This window comes from Schistocerca nitens, chromosome 2, assembly GCF_023898315.1.
Source record: "Schistocerca nitens isolate TAMUIC-IGC-003100 chromosome 2, iqSchNite1.1, whole genome shotgun sequence".
NCBI classification, from domain to species: Eukaryota; Metazoa; Arthropoda; class Insecta; order Orthoptera; family Acrididae; genus Schistocerca; species Schistocerca nitens.
This window is the reverse complement of record NC_064615.1, coordinates 580180669-580199611: the sequence shown is the minus strand read 5'-3', so window position 1 is coordinate 580199611 and position 18943 is coordinate 580180669. Positions and strand designations below refer to the sequence as shown.

General features: G+C 36.5%; 1 protein-coding gene across 3 annotated transcripts in view; it reads right to left on the bottom strand.

The window, feature by feature from the left end:
• The window catches only part of LOC126236637 (stimulator of interferon genes protein homolog), a 351257-nt gene that overhangs the window by 228470 nt on the left and 103844 nt on the right, over positions 1-18943 (bottom strand). For all 3 annotated transcript variants that reach the window (XM_049946092.1, XM_049946090.1, XM_049946091.1), the window contains one exon: positions 16380-16497. In XM_049946092.1, coding sequence (XP_049802049.1) covers positions 16380-16497 — 118 coding nt within the window. The remainder of the gene's footprint in view (positions 1-16379; positions 16498-18943) is intronic.

Genomic DNA, 18943 nt, shown 5'->3' with positions numbered 1-18943 from the left:
ATTCTATGACACTGCCCCGAGGAAAATCCCATATTACTTCAGTGTCTGTAGATGATTCTCCATCCAGGATAACGTGGCGTGTCTTACCTGTTAGGATTTTTAGAGAAAGACATCTGTATCCTCAGTTAACTATTTTCACTAGAAGGTGTCAATATGGGACTGGTACAAAAGCTTTTTAGAAGTCTAAAAACAGTGAAGCAATACGGTTTCTCCAATCTGTACCACTGGATACAGCATGTGTAGGGTAAGAGTACCTTTGGAACTCTACTTCTTTTACACAAACAAGCTGCTCTTGGCTTTTACTATCCAAAAGTTGCAAGGGTCGCTGTAGTTGGTTGACATTTGATTTCTGTAGAGACACAAACTTTTCATGGGCTGCAGAGAGGTATTCGTCATGCAGCTATGAAAAACGTGTTCTCTGAATGTACCCTGAAGACATCTAAGTGGGCACAGCAGCACAATGATCAATCATATTTGTACTGTGACCCACTCATTCCTGATGCTATCATGGCGTTTACAGCCAGCCAGTTGGCTAGACAGAATCCAATTAGCCTTACTGAGATTCCATTCCAGTGGCTTTCTTGTGGGAAATGCTTTATATGATAAGGTTTTGCAGACAGAAAAGGACAGCAAATCTTCAAACATTTCCCATTGAGTAGTTCTGGTGAAAACAGGAGTGCATACTGGGAGATTGATAATATAGGCAGGGTATAACATTGTGTTGTGAAGTTTGTGTGTGCTTTACCACATGTTTAGAAAACATGTAATTTCTGAAGGTACAAGATGCTCAATAGCTCTGACTTGTGGCACATGGTGATGTGGTCACGCAAGCCCATATGAGCATTTAAATCCTACATAGAAGGAGAATATGGTATAACTGTGTATGTATAGCATCTTAGTAAAAAAAATTTCTTATACTCCAGTTAAAATTACTTTGTAATGGACATTTCAGCAGGTCAAGTAGTAGGAGCCAGCTGCTAGCCAATCTTAGTTCTTTCTCAAGTGTCCTATGCTCACTGTGTTGCCTGTTTTGTAGGAACATGCAGTGCATTGTGGGTCATGTCTGGCTGCACACCTGCAACAGACCCTGCCCCGCTGCCAATACTGCTATCTGCTAATCACAAAGTAATTTAATCAAGAGTACAGTGTTCACTTACAGGAACATACAATACCACATTTGGCATGTGCACATTATGGATGGCTGTTTGGAAATAGATAATGAGAAGAAAGTATGAGGTATTCATCATTGATCAATATGCCTGTTTGACTTTATCTCACTCCCCACTGAGGTAGCTCCATCCTTACGATCTATAGCCCCTTAGCACATTACTGTAAGTCTGATATAAAATTTGCTACCTGTAAACAAAGCTAAAAATATCTGACAAATAAACTGCTTCCAGCTGCATATGAAATTTTATTTACAGGAATATAACCAGTTTCGAGATACCAAATCACAGCCTCAGGTCTACATCTGAACAAGCTACAAAACATACAGTAGACATTATGATACAAAAAAGGACACTAATCCTAATAATATAAGCCAAATGACAACAACTATGAAAACACTCACACATTGCGCAAACATTCCATTCATGAGATAGGAAGAAGGGGGACTCAGCATTCTCCAAATAATATGCTGTTTTCAGCAACAAGCAGGGCACCATGAATAAAATTCACCAGTTGAAAAAACTGACATGTTAAATCTGTGTTAACCTACAATGAAAAGGAAAATATTCCAGCTAGCAGGAAGTGTCAGACAGCATCCCTCCAACTGCCTCGTCATGCAGGGCCAGACTGCTACTCAATGTACCCAAATGTCTCACGGTGGAGGACTAGCACCACCACACATGGAAATGGAGAAAGTTACAAACATTTATGCATGTACCAAAATACATAGGCATGATTGAGGCCCCTGTTATATAACACTACAGTACAAACTATAAAATATATTACCATAAAAAGTGGATAAAACAAAACAGACCAAATGCAAGAACATATAGCAAAACCCAAGCTCAATAACTATGTAGTCAAAAAATCCTGACAAACACTCAAACAGGGAGAGCATATTGTAATGCCTTACTTCCACCTGATTATTAAGGGTATGTTTGATGTATACTTTTAGACTCCCTCAGCAGAGAAAATCCCTGACACAGCCAGGAATCGAACCCAAGCCAGGAGGACGACAATCTGTCATGCTGACCACTCAGCTATCAGGGCAGACTTTATGCAGTAAACCCTTACTAATATTCATTGCATAACTGAAGTCATATCCATTGACATATGTGATGTGCACAATACTCCCAGTTTTTCAATCATGCACCCCTGTACACAAGAACAAACTGTGAAGGCGATATAATACTGACCTTTAAAAAAAAAAAGGACTCCTCACACATTCCTCGATCTGACTGTCCATGAAGAACTGTTGGACATTCTCCACATACTGATGTTATTCCAAAATAACCATAGTCTTTGCTTTTATCAGCTGGGACAATCAGTGCTTGATTTTCTACTAACTTCTTGTTAATATTTTTGAGAGTTACCTCTTCACCATGCTCACAATATGTCACCCTACACAACCCTTGATTGATCATTTCTATCTACCCCCTCAGTAATATTACTAGCTCTGACAGTGACCTCAAACTGTTCAGCAATGGGGAATTTAACACCATCCAATGCTGCAACCATGTGTGCAATCAATGTTGTTACATATTGTTGCATGCTGGTACTATATACATTATGTGACATACCTTTTATAATACATTATTTTCCTTGTCACTAACCATATCATATACCCATTCTAGCCAATTTATACACATGAATGCACACCACTTAGTTCTTATGACTATTGCCAACTTTACAATATACTATCCTACTTCAATTGGCTCGTTAGTGATCTTTGGCTTTGTTATATGGTCTTACAACTTGTCTATTCTGTTTTATTGATTTTGTAAAATATTTTATAATTGCTACTGCAGTGCTGTGTAACAGGGATCCTATTCATTCCTATGATATTTAGATATATACAGAAATGTTTGTAATTTTCCCAGCTTGTGTGTGTGGTGGCACTAGTGCCCTATGCTGTGAGACACATGAGTACATTCACTATCAGTTTGGACCTACACAGTAATGCGAATGGAGGGATGCTGTCCATCACTTCCCACTAAGATGTGAGTTTTTATGAGATGAATGGAGGGATGCCATTTGCCGCTTCCCACTAAGATGTAAGTTGTTAACTGTTGGGCTATCAATGCTGCTAGCTAGGACATTTTCTTAAGTAATTTTTTCCTTTTCATTGTTGGTTAGTGCAATTTTTTCCTTTTCATTGTAGGTTAACCTGCTAATATTGTTATAAACAAGAAATGTTTTAAAAAAACAGGATTGTATCTATGTGTATTAGGCATTTATTTCACAATCAAACAGCAAGGTCCACAAATTGCATTAGAGATATTTTCTATTGTATCAGAAAAGAGATACGGTGCTTGTACACCAAAAAATATTTTGTTAATAGGGGCATGTATCTGGCACATTCAGAACGTATGAGGACAACAGCAAGCATGGACCAGTGATGAAATGATAGTCCCACAAGTCACATGGAGTATATTGAACAAGTTGCCATTAGTCTTGAGAACTAAATAGCTTGCACTCATGTGAGTAATTTGGGGAGAATGATAATTATGATAAAAAGGGCGAGGACCATCTGCATAGAGGATGTGATTTTAACTTTTATTCTAGATATGTAACTATAAAATATTGTGTATAGTGACTAGGAAAATAATTTATTGAGAAAGGGAATGTCGTACAATGTACACATCACTAGCATGCAACAGCATCTAACAACACTGATCACACTCATGGCTGTGGTATTGTATGGTGTTAAACTCAACACTGCTCAGCAATGAGGTTGCTATCAGAGTTAATGATAGTTTTGAGGGCATAATAGGTAGAAGTGATCAAGGGTTGGATAGGGTAGCATATTGTGAGCATGGTGAAGAGGTAACTCTCGAGAATATTAACTAGATGTTGGTAGAAAATTAAGCGCTAATTGTCCCAGAAGGCAAAACTATGGTTATTTTGGAAGAATGCCAGTATGTGGAGAAAGTACATCAATTCTTCAAAGGCAATCAGATCAAGGAGTGGTGGGTGAAGGGGTATTGGTTATCAGACTGAGCAAGCTCTAGGAAACTATTGAAATGCACAATGTGCATTTTTTACACATAAGTAATTACAATATTCAAAACAGAGAACAGATAATTAATAAGCCAACAGGTTTGAATATTATACAGGGCACATACATGGCATCAATGGATATGAAAAATATGTATACCAACATTCTGGTTGACACTGTACAGGACATGACTGGCCATGACTTCAGGCATTACAGTGTATGACCTGTAGATGAGACTGAAAATGTCCTCATGTTCCTCAGTACAGTGCTTAGTTATAATTAATTCAAGTCTGGGGATAGTACCTATGTTCAGAAGCATGGCTTGGCCGTGGCTCTCTGTTATTATACTGCACTGCTAATATATTTGTGACTAAATTTAAAATTTACATTGGTACTCTGCTTCCCACCTATGCTATTAATATTGTACTCTTGATCAGACATCTTGATTGTATATTGTATATATTTTTATTGTATAGTGGTTCTAAGAAGGGATGCTGTGGTTTGTGAGTGGTAGTGATGTTCAGTCCCAATAGGGCACTGTTAAGTGGGGCGTTCCCCAAGGGTCGGTGCTGGGGCCACTGCTGTTTCTTATTTATATAAATGATATGCCTTCTAGTATTACAGGTGATTCAAAAATGTTTCTGTTTGCTGATGACACCAGCTTGGTAGTGAAGGATCTTGTGTGTAATATTGAAACAGTATCAAATAATGTAGTTCATGAAATAAGTTCGTGGCTTGTGGAAAATAATTTGATGTTAAATCACAGTAAGACTCAGTTTTTACAGTTTCTAACTCACAATTCAACAAGAACTGATATTTTGATCAGACAGAATGGGCATATTATAAGCGAGACTGAACAGTTCAAGTTCCTAGGCGTTCGGATAGATAGTAAGCTGTTGTGGAAAGCCCAGGTCCAGGATCTTGTTCACAAACTAAATGCTGCTTTATTTACCATTAGAACAGTATCTGAAATAAGTGACACTTCAACATGAAAAGTAGTCTACTTCGCATATTTTCATACGCTTATGTCATATGGTATTATTTTTTGGGGTAATTCTTCCGATTCAAAAAGGGTATTTTTGGCTAAAAAACGGGCTGTTGGAGCTATATGTGGTGTAAGTTCGAGAACGTCTTGTCGACCCCTATTCAATAGTCTGGGAATTCTGACATTGCCCTCACAGTATATATTTTCTTTAATGTCATTTGTTGTTTGCAATATTAGCCTATTCCCAAGAGTTAGCAGCTTTCACTCAGTTAATACTAGGCAGAAATTCAATCTGCATGTGGAATGCACTTCCTTGACTCTTGTGCAGAAAGGAGTGCAGTATTCTGCTGCATCCATTTTCAATAAGTTACCACAAGAACTCAAAAATCTTAGTAGTAGCTCAAACTCTTTTAAGTCTAAACTGAAGAGTTTCCTCATGGCTCACTCCTTCTATTCTGTCGAGGAGCTCCTGGAAGATCTAAAAAATTAAGCAAATTCCAATGTTACATTGTTGATTTTCTTTATTTAAACTTACTTGTCACCTGAATATGCTTTTTATATTTCATTTTATCTGTTTCTAATATCGTGTTATAATTTCATGTATTGACTTGTTCCATGACCATGGAGACTTCTCCTTAATTTGGTCCCATGGAACAATAAATAAATAAATAAATCATATGTACATGAGAAGGTACAGCTTTCCATAAACACAGTGAGGGAGGATGGCTCATATTTTTACACCCAAATAATTTCAATATTCAAAACAGAGAACACGCAATTAATAAGCTGCCAGGTTTGGCAACTTACTTAGATTTAAAAATTTCCTTACAGGATACACTGATTGTATGTGATATTTTTAGAAAGGCTACAATGTGGGCAAAATGGCAACTTTCATGTGAAGTCAGACCACCTTCATAGTGTACCCCAGTCTAAGGAGGAGCATCATCGAGAATTTCAGTGCATTCTGCACATTGTGTATGTCAAAGGTTACAACTTCAGGAATGTAATGAATACCAATACTGCATAAAAAAGAACTCACTAGGACTAGGCAAAGGCCAAATGACAATGAAATCTTACTACAGGCATTGAACGAGGAGGAGGAGTTCATTGGTTACCATAGGATAACATACTTTCGCACGATTTCACAAAAAGTAGGCAAAAAGCTTACAACAAAAAAGATAAAGCTGGTGCTCTTTATTCATCAGAATACTGGACAAAAACTCATGCATAGAGATGTCATTTATGAAAAGTACAATGCTACTGGTGTATACTGTATCAACTGTGACAGTTGTCCTGCAAGGTATGTGGGTTAGAATGGCAAGAGGCTTTGGCATTAGGTTTATCGAACACGAACATTTACAGTATTTGAAGCCTGTTTTAAGTAACCACTTATGCGGTTTTGGCCACTGAGTAATATGTGTAGCTAATAATTTACAAGTCTTGTATACAGACAATAAGTGCCAGACCTTAAACATTCTTAAAGAGACTGAAATTATGTGGAGCCTAAAAGTATACCTCCAACAGAGTTAAGGCAGTACAATATACTATCCAAATTCGACTGTCTGTCAGGGACATAATGTCATGGTTTTTTGACTGCCTGGCTATTGGTCTTGGCCTTTGCTATATAATTTTGTGTCTGGTTTATTTTGTTTTATTCATTTTACGGTGACACATTTTATAGATTGTACTTTAGTGTCATGTAACAGGGGCCTCAATAACACCTGTTATATTTGGATATGTGCAGAAATGTTTGTAGCTTGTATGTACTCCACTGCGAGAAACACGACTACATTGACTAGCAGTGTGGCCTGCAAGGCAAGGCAGTTTCAGGGGTGCTGTAAGGTCTTTTTTAGCGGTTAGGCTATCAATGCTACTAGCTGGGATTTTTCCATGAATATTTTTTGCCTTTTCATTGTAAGTTAACACTTCTTTTAAGATGTCAGTTTTTTGAACTGGTAAATTTGCTTTGTAACACCTTGCTTGTTGCTTAGAGAAGGATCATTCCCCCTCCTTCCTATCTTATGGGCTTAATCTTTTAAAAACATGTAATTTCATACTGGTAGTCACTTGGGTTATGTTATTAGGATTGGTGACTATTTTTGGGTCATAATGTCAACTATGTTTTATATTTTATTCAGATGTACACCTGAGGATGTTATTTCATATCATGTAACCAATTGTGTTACTATAAATAAAGGTTCATTTATAGCTGGAAGTGGTTTATTTGTCAAATGCAGATTACTTCAGTTGCAGTCACCCACAACATGAAACTATTTGTGAAGTTAAACATGTTTTACTGTGGTAAGTAACTAAGTTTCTCCAAATGTATACTAAACTAATTAATTTACTTTTTATCCTGCTTTTTCTGTAAAGGAGGCGAAAGGAGGAGGCAGGGGGGTGATGGGTTTGCAAACATTGTGAGTTAATGGATGCAAGTTGTCTCACTCCTTGACATAGTTGTTTGTTTTAGTACTGTTTTACTCCATATTATACCTCCTCAATGCCAAACAACATAGATTCCAAAAGGATTGGTCATGCAAAACCTGGCTTGTGCATTACTCACATTACATACTTGATGTCATTGATCAAGGTAGTCAGGTAGATGCAGTACTTCTTAGCTTCTGAAAAGCATTTGACCCAGTACTGCACCTAATTTTATTACTGGAAAGTGTTTATGAAATATCAAGCACAATTTGTGACTGGATTGAGGGTGTCTTGGTTGGAAAGCTGTAGCATGTTATTTTTGATGGAAAGTCATCAACTAATGTTAAAGTTAGGTGTGCCCCAGGGATGTGTGTTGGGACCCTTGTTGTTCATCTAGTATATTAATGAATTTGCAGACAATATTAATAGTAACCTTAGAATTTTGGAGAAGATGATGTAGTTAACTACAATGAAGTACTGTCAAAAAAGCTATACAAATATTCATTTGGATCTTGATCAGATTTCAGAGTGGTGCAAAGACTGGCATCCTGCATTGAACACTCATAAATAAAAACTGTGAATCTTACAAAATGAAAAATAGAGTACTCTGTGACTACAAAACCTGTGAATAACTATTGGAGTTAGCCAACTCATAGAAATACCTGGATAAATGTAGGGTTATGACATGGAACCATCACACAGACTGTCACAGTAAAAGTAGGTGGCAGATTTCAGTTTATTGGTAGGATAATAGGAAAATGCAATCAATATGCAAAAGAGATTGCTTACAAAACACTAGTACAATACATACTAGAATATTACTCAAGTCTGTAGGTATCCATTCCAAATAGCACTAACAGAGGATACTGAATGTATACAAAGAAAGGCAACACAAATGCTCACAGGTTTGTTTGTCTCATGGGAGAGAATCACTGAGATGTCGGAAAAACTTAACTGCCAGCCTCTTGAAGAAAGACACAAACTATCATATGAAAGCTAACTTACATAGTTTCAAGGACTGCTTTAAGTGAGGAATTGCTCCCAAAAGCATCATGAAAACAATGATGAACTAGTTACAGTGCATACAGAGGCATTTAAACACTAATTCTTCCCAGGCTCCATACATAAATAGAATGGGAAAAAGACCTAATCCATGGCACAATGTGAACTACCTCTGCCATAGAGTCCGCAGTGGTTTCCAGAGTACAGATGTAGATCATTATTATCATTATTATTATCAGGGAATTTTCCCAATAAATGGAAGACATTAAGCAAATAATTGAATCATCTTTTCTTAGGTTCTTCTTCTTGTTCCAACAGGCTTTCATTCTTTCCAAGAAGACTTGGTTACATTCTGCTCACCACTTTGGTCTACATTGTTTTCATTTTTATTGCTCTGATGAAACTTCCCATTTGTCTATTTTGTGTCTGCAATGTGTTTTTCTAAACTGTCAGTTGGTCTTATGTTCAGGTTTTTGAGGCCCTTTTGAATTTTGTTCAGTCACAGTGTTGAGTTCTTAAGTGATGTTACATAGTCCATTATCCATTTTGTCAGGTTTTTTTCTGATAGCCTGTTGGGATGACCAAAGAATTTCATTTGCCTTTTCTTATTGTCAACTCAGCATTTTGAAAGCTTTTTTGTTTTGATTGATTGTAGTCTATAACGGACTTGGGAATCTCCTGCGCCTAAATTTTTTCTAATAATCTTTCTCCCATTTTTTTTTCTTCAAGTTCATGGTTTTTGTTAATTGTCAGTGTTATGCTTGCATAGAGGAATGTTGGTTTTACAACTGTGTTGTAGTGCTGAATTTTTGTCTGTCTTGACATGGACTTTTTTGTTGTAGAGGTTTTAGACTAACCTTAATGCTTTTTTTTTTTTACTTTTTGGAGGCAATTTTGCTGAGAGACTTTTTTCAGGGGCTATCAATTCAGTGAATTCTCCAAGATATTGGAAGTAAGAGGCCCTGTTGATTTTACCATACTTTGTTTTAAGGCTCGTGATTGCTGTCTTTGAACATAAGAATACAGTTTATCAAATGAGATTTGCAACCTTACATTTTCTACACATTCTTTAAGTATCTCGAGCTGTTTGAGGGCAGTTCCTTCATCCTCCATAAGTACTGCCAGGTCATCGGAAATGTCAGGTATTGTATCTAGGGGTTGTTTTTGGGAAATCCCAGTAGCATTGGTTACCAAAACCTACATTTCTTGAGTTCTTTCTCACATACCTCCCTACCTGTGTCTAGGATGATGTTGAACAGAATAGGAGAGTCCATCTCCTTGTCTCACAACACCTGTTTGAATGTCAAAGGTTCTGCGATTTTCCACATAAATTTTACTTTAAGTTTCATGCCAGTTAGTGTTTGTTTTATGAGTTATCATGTTTTTGGGAACTAGTCCCCTCGGTTCTAAAATTTGGAATATTGATGGGCTGTCTGCTGAGTCTTACACTTTCTTGGAATCTACAAATGTGTGTCCTAGAGGTTTTTGTCTAAGGGTTCACATGTTGAGTATGGTTTTAAGGTTAAAAATTTGTTCTGGGCATGAACTGTTCACTCTGAATCCTGCTTAATGTTCCACTGATTTGGGTTCTAATTGCTTTTGTGCTCTATTCAAGAGGCTATTATTATTATTATTATTATTATTATTATTATTATTATTTCTTTCCTTTCTCGGACATTATGTCTGGTTAAAAATGGAAAGTGATGCGGACCTTGATCAAACGTGATTTCCTTTTAACTGTACGGTATATGTTACATTGCATTTAGGAACTTTCGTGGAATTGAACATGTATCAATAATTACAGATTTCTATATCTAAAAACAAAGATGATGTGACTTACCAAACGAAAGCGCTGGCAGGTCGATAGACACACAAACAAACACAAACATACACACAAAATTCTAGCTTTCGCAACCAACGGTTGCTTCGTCAGGAAATAGGGAAGGAGAGGGAAAGACGAAAGGATGTGGGTTTTAAGGGAGAGGGTAAGGAGTCATTCCAATCCCGGGAGCGGAAAGACTTACCTTAGGGGGAAAAAAGGATGGGTATACACTCGCACACACACACATACCCATCCACACATATACAGACACAAACAGACAAATATGCCAGTAGTTTTAGATCATCCATGTATAGCAAATTTGTGATTTTGTGTTGGTATGTTCCAGTAATATTGTATCCATAATTTGTATTATTTAGCATGTTGGATAGTGGGTTCAGAGCAAGGCAGAACCAGAAAGGACTTAATGAGTCTCCTTGGTATATTCCACACTTAATCTGTATTGGCTGTGATGTAATATTATTTGAATTTGTTTGGATATTGTGGTTTTCCAATTTTTCATTACTATGTTTAGGAACTGTATCAATTTAGGATCTACTTTGTATATTTCCAATATTTGTAGTAACCATGAGTGGGGTACACTATCAAAAGCTTTTTGGTAATCAATGTATGCGTAGTGTAGCGACCTTTGTTTAGTTTTAGCTTGATATGTCACCTTGCATCTATTATCAGTTGCTCTTTACATCCTCGAGCTCCTTTGCAACAGTCTTTTTGTTCTTCATTTATAATTTTGTTCTGTGTTGTATGTGTCATTAATTTCTGTGTAATGACTGAAGTTAACGTTTTGTATATTGTTGGTAGGCATGTTATGGGGCGATATTTTGCTGGGTTTGCTGTGTCTGCTTGATCTTTAGGTTTCAGATAAGTTATTCCATGTGTAAGTGTATCAGGGAATGTGTATGGGTCTGCAATGTAACTGTTAAATAATTTATATCTAAAAACATAGATGATGTGACTTACCGAACGAAAGCACTGGCAGGTCGATACACACATAAACAAACACAAACACATAAACAAACACAAACACACACACAAAATTCAAGCTTTCGCAACAAACTGTTGCCTCATCAGGATTGAGGGGAAGGAGAGGGAAAGACGAAAGGATGTGGGTTTTAAGGGAGAGGATAAGGAGTCATTCCAATCCCGGGAGCAGAAAGACTTACCTTAGGGTGAAAAAAGGACAGGTATACACTCGTACACACACACATATCCATCCACACATATACAGACGCAAGGAGACATATTGGTCTTTAAATATGTCTCCTTGTGTCTGTATATGTGTGGATGGATATGTGTGTGTGTGCGAGTGTATACCTGTCCTTTTTTCCCCCTAAGGTAAGTCTTTCTGCTCCCGGGATTGGAATGACTCCTTATCCTCTCCCTTAAAACCCACATCCTTTCGTCTTTCCCTCTCCTTCCCCTCTTTCCTGATGAGGTAACAGTTTGTTGCGAAAGCTTGAATTTTGTGTGTGTGTTTGTGTTTGTTTATGTGTCTATCGACCTGCCAGCACTTTCGTTCGGTAAGTCACATCATCTTTGTTTTTAGATATATTTTTCCCACGTGGAATTTTTCCCTCCATTATATTGTTAAATAATTTAGTTAGATGTGAATGTGTTGAGGTGAACTTCTTTAGCCAGAAATTTGCTATTTTATCTTTTCCAGGGGCTTTCCAACTGTGAGTAGAATTAATTGCTCGGGTGACTTCATGTTGCAAAATTATCACTTCAGGCATTTGTGGTATCATCTTGTATGTGTCTGTTTCTGCTTGTATCCACCGTGCATGCCTGTTATGTTGTACCGGGTTTGACCATACGTTCCTCCAGAAGTGTTGCATGTCTGTTATGTTTGGTGGAATGTCTATTTTAATGTGTGTGTTATCTATTGTCTGGTAAAATTTCTTTTGGTTTGTGTTGAATGTTTGGTTTTGTTTCCTTCTATTTTCACTTTTTTTGTATCTTCTAAGTCGTTTGGCCAATGCTTGTAATTTCTGCTTCTTTTCATCTAGTTGCTCTATCGCTTCTTGTTGTGAGATGTTACCTAACCTTTTTCGTTTTTTGTCTGATATTTCATTTCTTATAAATTGTGTTAGCTGTCCGATGTCTTTTCTCAGTTTCTCTATTCTGATCTGTAGCCTGTGTTGCCATGCTGGTTTTGTGGTTTCTTCTGTGTGTTGGTTGGTTCTGATCTCTGCCTAGTGTGTATATTTAGTGTAGTGAGTGCTCCTATATAAACCAGTAGTTGTAACTCTTCCATAGTTGTATTTTCATTTATTTTGTTGTGTATGATTGTGTTGATAGTTGTTATTGTTGTTTCAACTTGTGGGTTATTTGGTGGTCTATGCAAGAATAGTCTAATTTCTGTATTTGTGTCTTTTTATTCTATGTATGTCAGCTGAAATTTTTCTTCTTCTTCTTCTTCTTCTTCTTCTTCTTATTATTATTATTATTATTATTATTAGGAATATAACTATGTTGTGTGTGTGAAATATACCTATCAATCAGAACTCAAAATTTTCATTTATAATATTAGTTCCTGATCCCGCTGGATAAGTAGAGTGTTGAACCATTTCTGTCGGTGAACAAAAGAAGAATGTGGACTTGCAGACAAGAAACTATGGTCAGTATGTTCTCCATCGCTTTCTGGCTGACTGTAAAAATTGTTTTCAGGCTCTCATAAAAGATGGCGAACAAAATTTCTTATTATTAATCTGCTGCCCCACAAGGCATCATAAACTTTTTTTAAAATACAAGAATTTCATAGCAAAAAAAAGCACCTCATATGGCAGCTCTTCCACACTTCTTCATTTTCATATAAATTACAAAGTATAATTAGGTCCAACAGTTTTAAGTAAGTTATTAACTCCAAAGAATACTCCACAGAGTCACTGGCAAGAAGTATCAGCACTGTCTCAGTGTACAGAATTCCAAGTAAGACGACAACTGAACAAGTCTTATATTTCAGAGACAAGTAGGAATAGATAACTGCTGAAAGCAATCATTCCACAAAATCCACTGATTTGATGAAAGATATGATTTCAAATTAAAGGTATCTGATTCACCAGGGAAAATGACCCTTCACTGACCAGAATTGATGATATTTTAACAAATTGTTATCATGAAAACTTTAATTTCTTTGATGGCAAATTAAATCAGTCAGAATCACACCTGTACCTCACTATTTCAAGTAAGGCAAATTTTAACAAGTTCTTCAGCAATTTTCTTTCTGTGTTCAATGAAATGCCTCCACCTAAAACCTGTGATAGCAACATGAAAATGGAAATATCAGTACCATCAGTAAAAGCAGACATTTGTAACAGACTGTGCAGTCTTTAAGTGAAGGACATTAAGAGGAAGAGGAGGAGGAGGAGGAGAAGCAAAGTAACATGTGAATGGATCACAATAACAATAGAAATATTTAATGCTAGGAAAAGAGGCTAAAGAATAAAGCAAATAATAATAATAATAATAATAATAATAATAATAATAATAATAATAATAACAAGAACATTGCTACTTAAAATGTTACATATTATAAAATTAAATTTTAGAATGTAGTAGTAAAGACAGCAAAACACATGTCAAAAGTAGATTAAAAATAAAACGAAGGTAGTACTGTCCATTGGTAAAACTGAATTAGATGTTCACTACTATTTTCCCAATAGTGTTAGTTGTACATATGTAAATGTAGCAGCTCAGAGCACCAAAGTAAATCTCTTCTTGCTATATAATTTGTCTTACTACAAATTTTCCAGTCAATATTGTCAAAAGCTTTCTGTAAGTCTATAAATGCTATAAACATGGGTTTGACTTTCCTTAACCTATCTTCTAAGGTAAGTTGTAGTAGTACAGTATTGCCTTGCATGTTCCTACATTTCTTTGAAATTCAAACTGATAGTCCCAGAGGCTCACTTCAAACACTTTTTTCCATTTTTGTGTAAAATACTCATGTTAGTATTTTGCAACCATGTCTTGTTAAACTGATAATTCTGTAATTTTCACACCTGTCTGCACCTGCTGTCTTTTGTGGAATTATTTCATTCTTCTTGAATCTATGCCTGGGGCTTCTTTCGGCTTATGTCTATGAGTGCTCCATCAAATTATTCTTGCAGTATCATATCACTTATCTTCATCTATGTCTTCTTCCATTTGTATAATATTGCCTTCAAGTTCATCTCCCTTGTACAGACCTTCTGTATAACAGTAAAACTTCATATATATGTTTTTCAACAGACTACCGAAAAAAACTTATATGTGTGAAAACGTATATATGAAATATAGCACGATACTATCAAATTGATTGGTAAACACAAATGAAAAGTCCAGTAAATAAAAAGTTACATTCTACAAAACATTATATAGGCTGCGATCTAGCGACTCTAGTTTACAGTACTGGTATAGTGCTCTAATGCTGCAGTGCACATTGAAAATAATACCAGAAATGTTTGAAGCTATTTATAATGCACTGAAGAAGGAATATGTGAAGGCAAATAAATTTAATACATACTGCAGTCATGAAAAATCTTTATTTCCACAGAAATTGTAGATTTTCTTCTTTATATCGTCGGGAGTATATCCTGGCCATACTCCATGGCTAACAGCATCCACAATTTCATTATAGCTCTCACTTTTTATTCTGTTTTCGTATTTGGGATGTCATAAGATACACAGTGCTTCATCTGCCTCGAATATTTCTATAAATTTTGTCATACAGGGTGTACATAAAGTCCAGGAACACTTTCAATTACGCTATTCACAGTAGCTTACCTACATTCCTATTTGCTTATTCATTATCAAACCCACTCCTGCATTACTCCTCTTTGATTTTACATATATATAACCCTGTATTCCCCTGACAAGAAGTCCTGTTCTGTGAACCACAGAACTTCACAGATTTCCACTACATCTAACTTCAACCTATCCATTTCCTTTTTTAAATATTCTAACCTACCTACCCAATTAAGGGATCTAACATTCCACAATCTAATCTGTAGAATGCCAGTTTTGTTACTCCTGATGACGACATCCTCTTGAGTAGTCCCCACTGAGAGATCTAATGGGGTACTATTTTACCTCTGGAATCTTTTTCCCCCAAGAGGATACCATCGTCATTTGGCCATACAGTAGAGCTGCATGCCTTCGGGAAAAATTATGGCTGTAGTTTTCCCTTGCTTTCAACCATTCACAGTACCAGCAAGACCATTTTGGTTTATGTTACAAGGCCACATAAGTCAATCAGCCAACTACTGAACAGGCTACTGCCCCTCTTCAGGAACTGCATGTTTGTCTGACCTCTCAACACATATCCTTATGTTGTGATTGCACCTATGGTATGGTTATCTGTATCGTCAAGGCACACAAACTGCCCCACCAAAGGCAATGACCATGGTTCATGGGGTGGAGGAGGCCTGAACACTATCACAAAATTTTGGGTGTTGTTCATGGATATTAACTAAATATTTTGATATAAGCGACTCATGATCTTATGTGGGTCATTAAAGAGTAATTGAATTTTCTTTAATTTCTTACCCTCAATTAACTTTGTGTCTGTGTTGCACTGAAAATATCTGCACAACAACGCAAATATTGATGGAATGAACTGTGCCTCTTCTTTGGAGACAAACTTGTTCCACTAACTCATGGTACTTCCCGCTGACAGAAGTGATAAAACACCTCTATCTTTACTCATCATGCTTACACTCAACACTGCTCCATTCTGTCTTACGTTAACAGTGATATACAGCAATATAGAGAGATTTACTGATTAAAGGTTGGCTGATCATTATTATTATTATTATTATTATTATTTATTATTCATCCTTTGATAATTTTGTACAATGATATGTTCAAGTTACTTTTAAACATCAGTATTTTACTGATCTTGGCTTTGGAATATGGAAAAGGTGAAAAAGGAAAGAATCACAACATATAACTCGAATATGTACGCAACAAACGTATATGCTTACCTGCTATTGCTACCAGTACAACTACAATTAGTACTCCACAGGACACACTACGTGACCCTCTGTCATTTGGCAGGCCTTTAGGGTAAACAACAGTGTTATTGGGGTGTTCTTCCACAACCTAGAAAACAAATATCTGAACAGTCAAATTTTCACATGACAGCTAATTCACACATTGAAATTAAATTATTAAATTGCTAACTATGAGACTCTTTTGACAGCCAGATATCCTACAACATACTGTAGCAGGTAATGTGTACATTACAAATTTCAGTAGAATGATTCCTGCATCTCATGCCATAAACCACAATTAGAGCTCTCCAAAACTCATTTTAAAATAATTTTCTAGTGTTCCCTAGACAATCTGAGATTAAAGAGAGATTAAATACAAAGTGGAATCCAAACACTGTAAATGGAAGAAAGGTTAGGATTTAATGTATTCTCAACAGGCAGTTATTACTGACTGAGCATTAGTATAGTCGGAAAAGTATAAGAGAAGATTTTGGTCACATCATTTTGCAGTGAATTAAGGTTTCAATTTTCCTAAGTCATAATGGCCAAACCATTAAGTGTAACAAGATTAAAGGCTTATTCCACATGCTAATTGGCAGAGGTCATTGCAGTTCTGACAGCAAGTAAAGTTACAGCTCGAATATCATTACAGGCAGCCCTGGACCTATGATATTTCTGAACCGTGGCAAAAACTTGATAGTGGCGGCCCCCTCCCCCCAGTGAACATTTGAGATAGGATGTCGAAAATTTTTTTTAAAAAAAGGACAGTTTTTCAAAAATACGTTCATTTTGTAGCGCACATCTTTCTGAAAAGTTTGATATATAAGACATATATGTTTGAGGAAATGTAAGACATTCGGTCATAAGTGTGCTGAAGAGCGGTGCAACACTTCTTCACACAGCATTCTTCCATCGCATGTCACTGTATTTTGCTATGTGGAATTCAAATGTGTATATTTTGTAATGGAAGTCATCAAACCTACATTCAGGTGGACCAATGTGTGCTGCATGCTAGGCACTTTGTGAAACAAAGTGGTTTTCTTCAAGAACATGAATTTGGCACACCATGAAACTGCCACCTGGGGCAGATACACAGATTTGCACCCCCCCTACCCGCCCCTCACTTCTCCTCCCTAGATTTGGGCCTGATCGCAGCTAAAATAATTCATGCTGAACAACTGCTACAAAAATGAATGTACTCCATGATTTTATGGACTAGTACAAGCACAAATGTTCATCAAAATTGAAAAACTTAATAAAACAGTGATTAAAAATCTCCTTCTTATCAAACAGCAGCAAAACTATGCCCAACAAACACTAGTAGTAACACTAGTCAATAACAGAAGAATACTGAGAGTCACTACCAATTACTTAGTCTGGCTATTTTGAAAGAAATCCTACGGCAATCTGGGCCCAGTTCTCTCTCCTCGAAGGCATATGGGGTGAATTCAAACAGAAAGTAGAATCAAGCACGACTGACATTTGAGGTAAAAGTGCTGCATGGACGTGCACCATTCAATGAAATCAGCTAATACGCATGACTGACTATAATCAAGAAAATGCCACACAACAAAATCTCTGGTAAATGCCACCATTCTGTTGTCAAAGTTCCAACAAGCCTGTCATCTTCATGAAAAATAAAAATAACAAAATATGACAAGGCAAAATTTAAAACTAAATTGGTTAATCTATCCTGTGAAAAGTACACTTTATTCCTAAGAATATTATGCCCTTTAAAAACAGATGTGTAAATGAGGTGATGGCCTATCTTCAGTCTTCTTTGCCTGTTCATTACCAAAAATATTAAGAATTGGGAATGAAAAATTTAAAGACCATCAGGTATCACCAATAAAACTGGGATAAAAGAAACAGTGTATAGAAGTATACTGCCCACCATTTGCAGATGAGTTTTTATTATCGTTTTGAAATCTAGCAGATACAGAATAACACATCTAGGAACAGATAGCTGGTGGAGCAGGTTTAAATATCTTTGTAGACAAAAATAAATTTATCACTAAGAAAAAATATAACACTAAAATTATTACTGACAACCAGTGGTTTGTTAATGGCCACTCTGTAAATCAGATTGACCATGTTATGGCAGACCAAGAGATGTCAGAACATACAAAGGAGCAGATTGTGGTTCAGATCACTTCCTAGTGACAGGAAAGATGAAAATCAAGATTATTTGGACTCAGCAACCAAAATCCATGCCAAAACTTAAGTTTGATGTAAAACAACTGAAGGAATTGTCTGTTAAAGAAACCACCGTGACTGAAATTAATAACCAGTTTACAGCATTGCAGGAAGTTGGGGAGCAAAATAGAGGTGGGAAGACAATAGTAACAGATGCAGCAGAGAAAACATTGGACAATAAAAAGAAACTGAAGAAATGGAAATGGTTCAACAAAAAATGTCAGAGAGCAGTGAAAAAGAGGAAAGAAGCCAGTATGCTGTAGCTGCATAACGTGGAGAGTGAAGACACAAAAGAGACCAACATAGTGAGAAGAGAGACAGCAAGAGTTCTACAAACAGAGAAAAGGAAATATTTAACT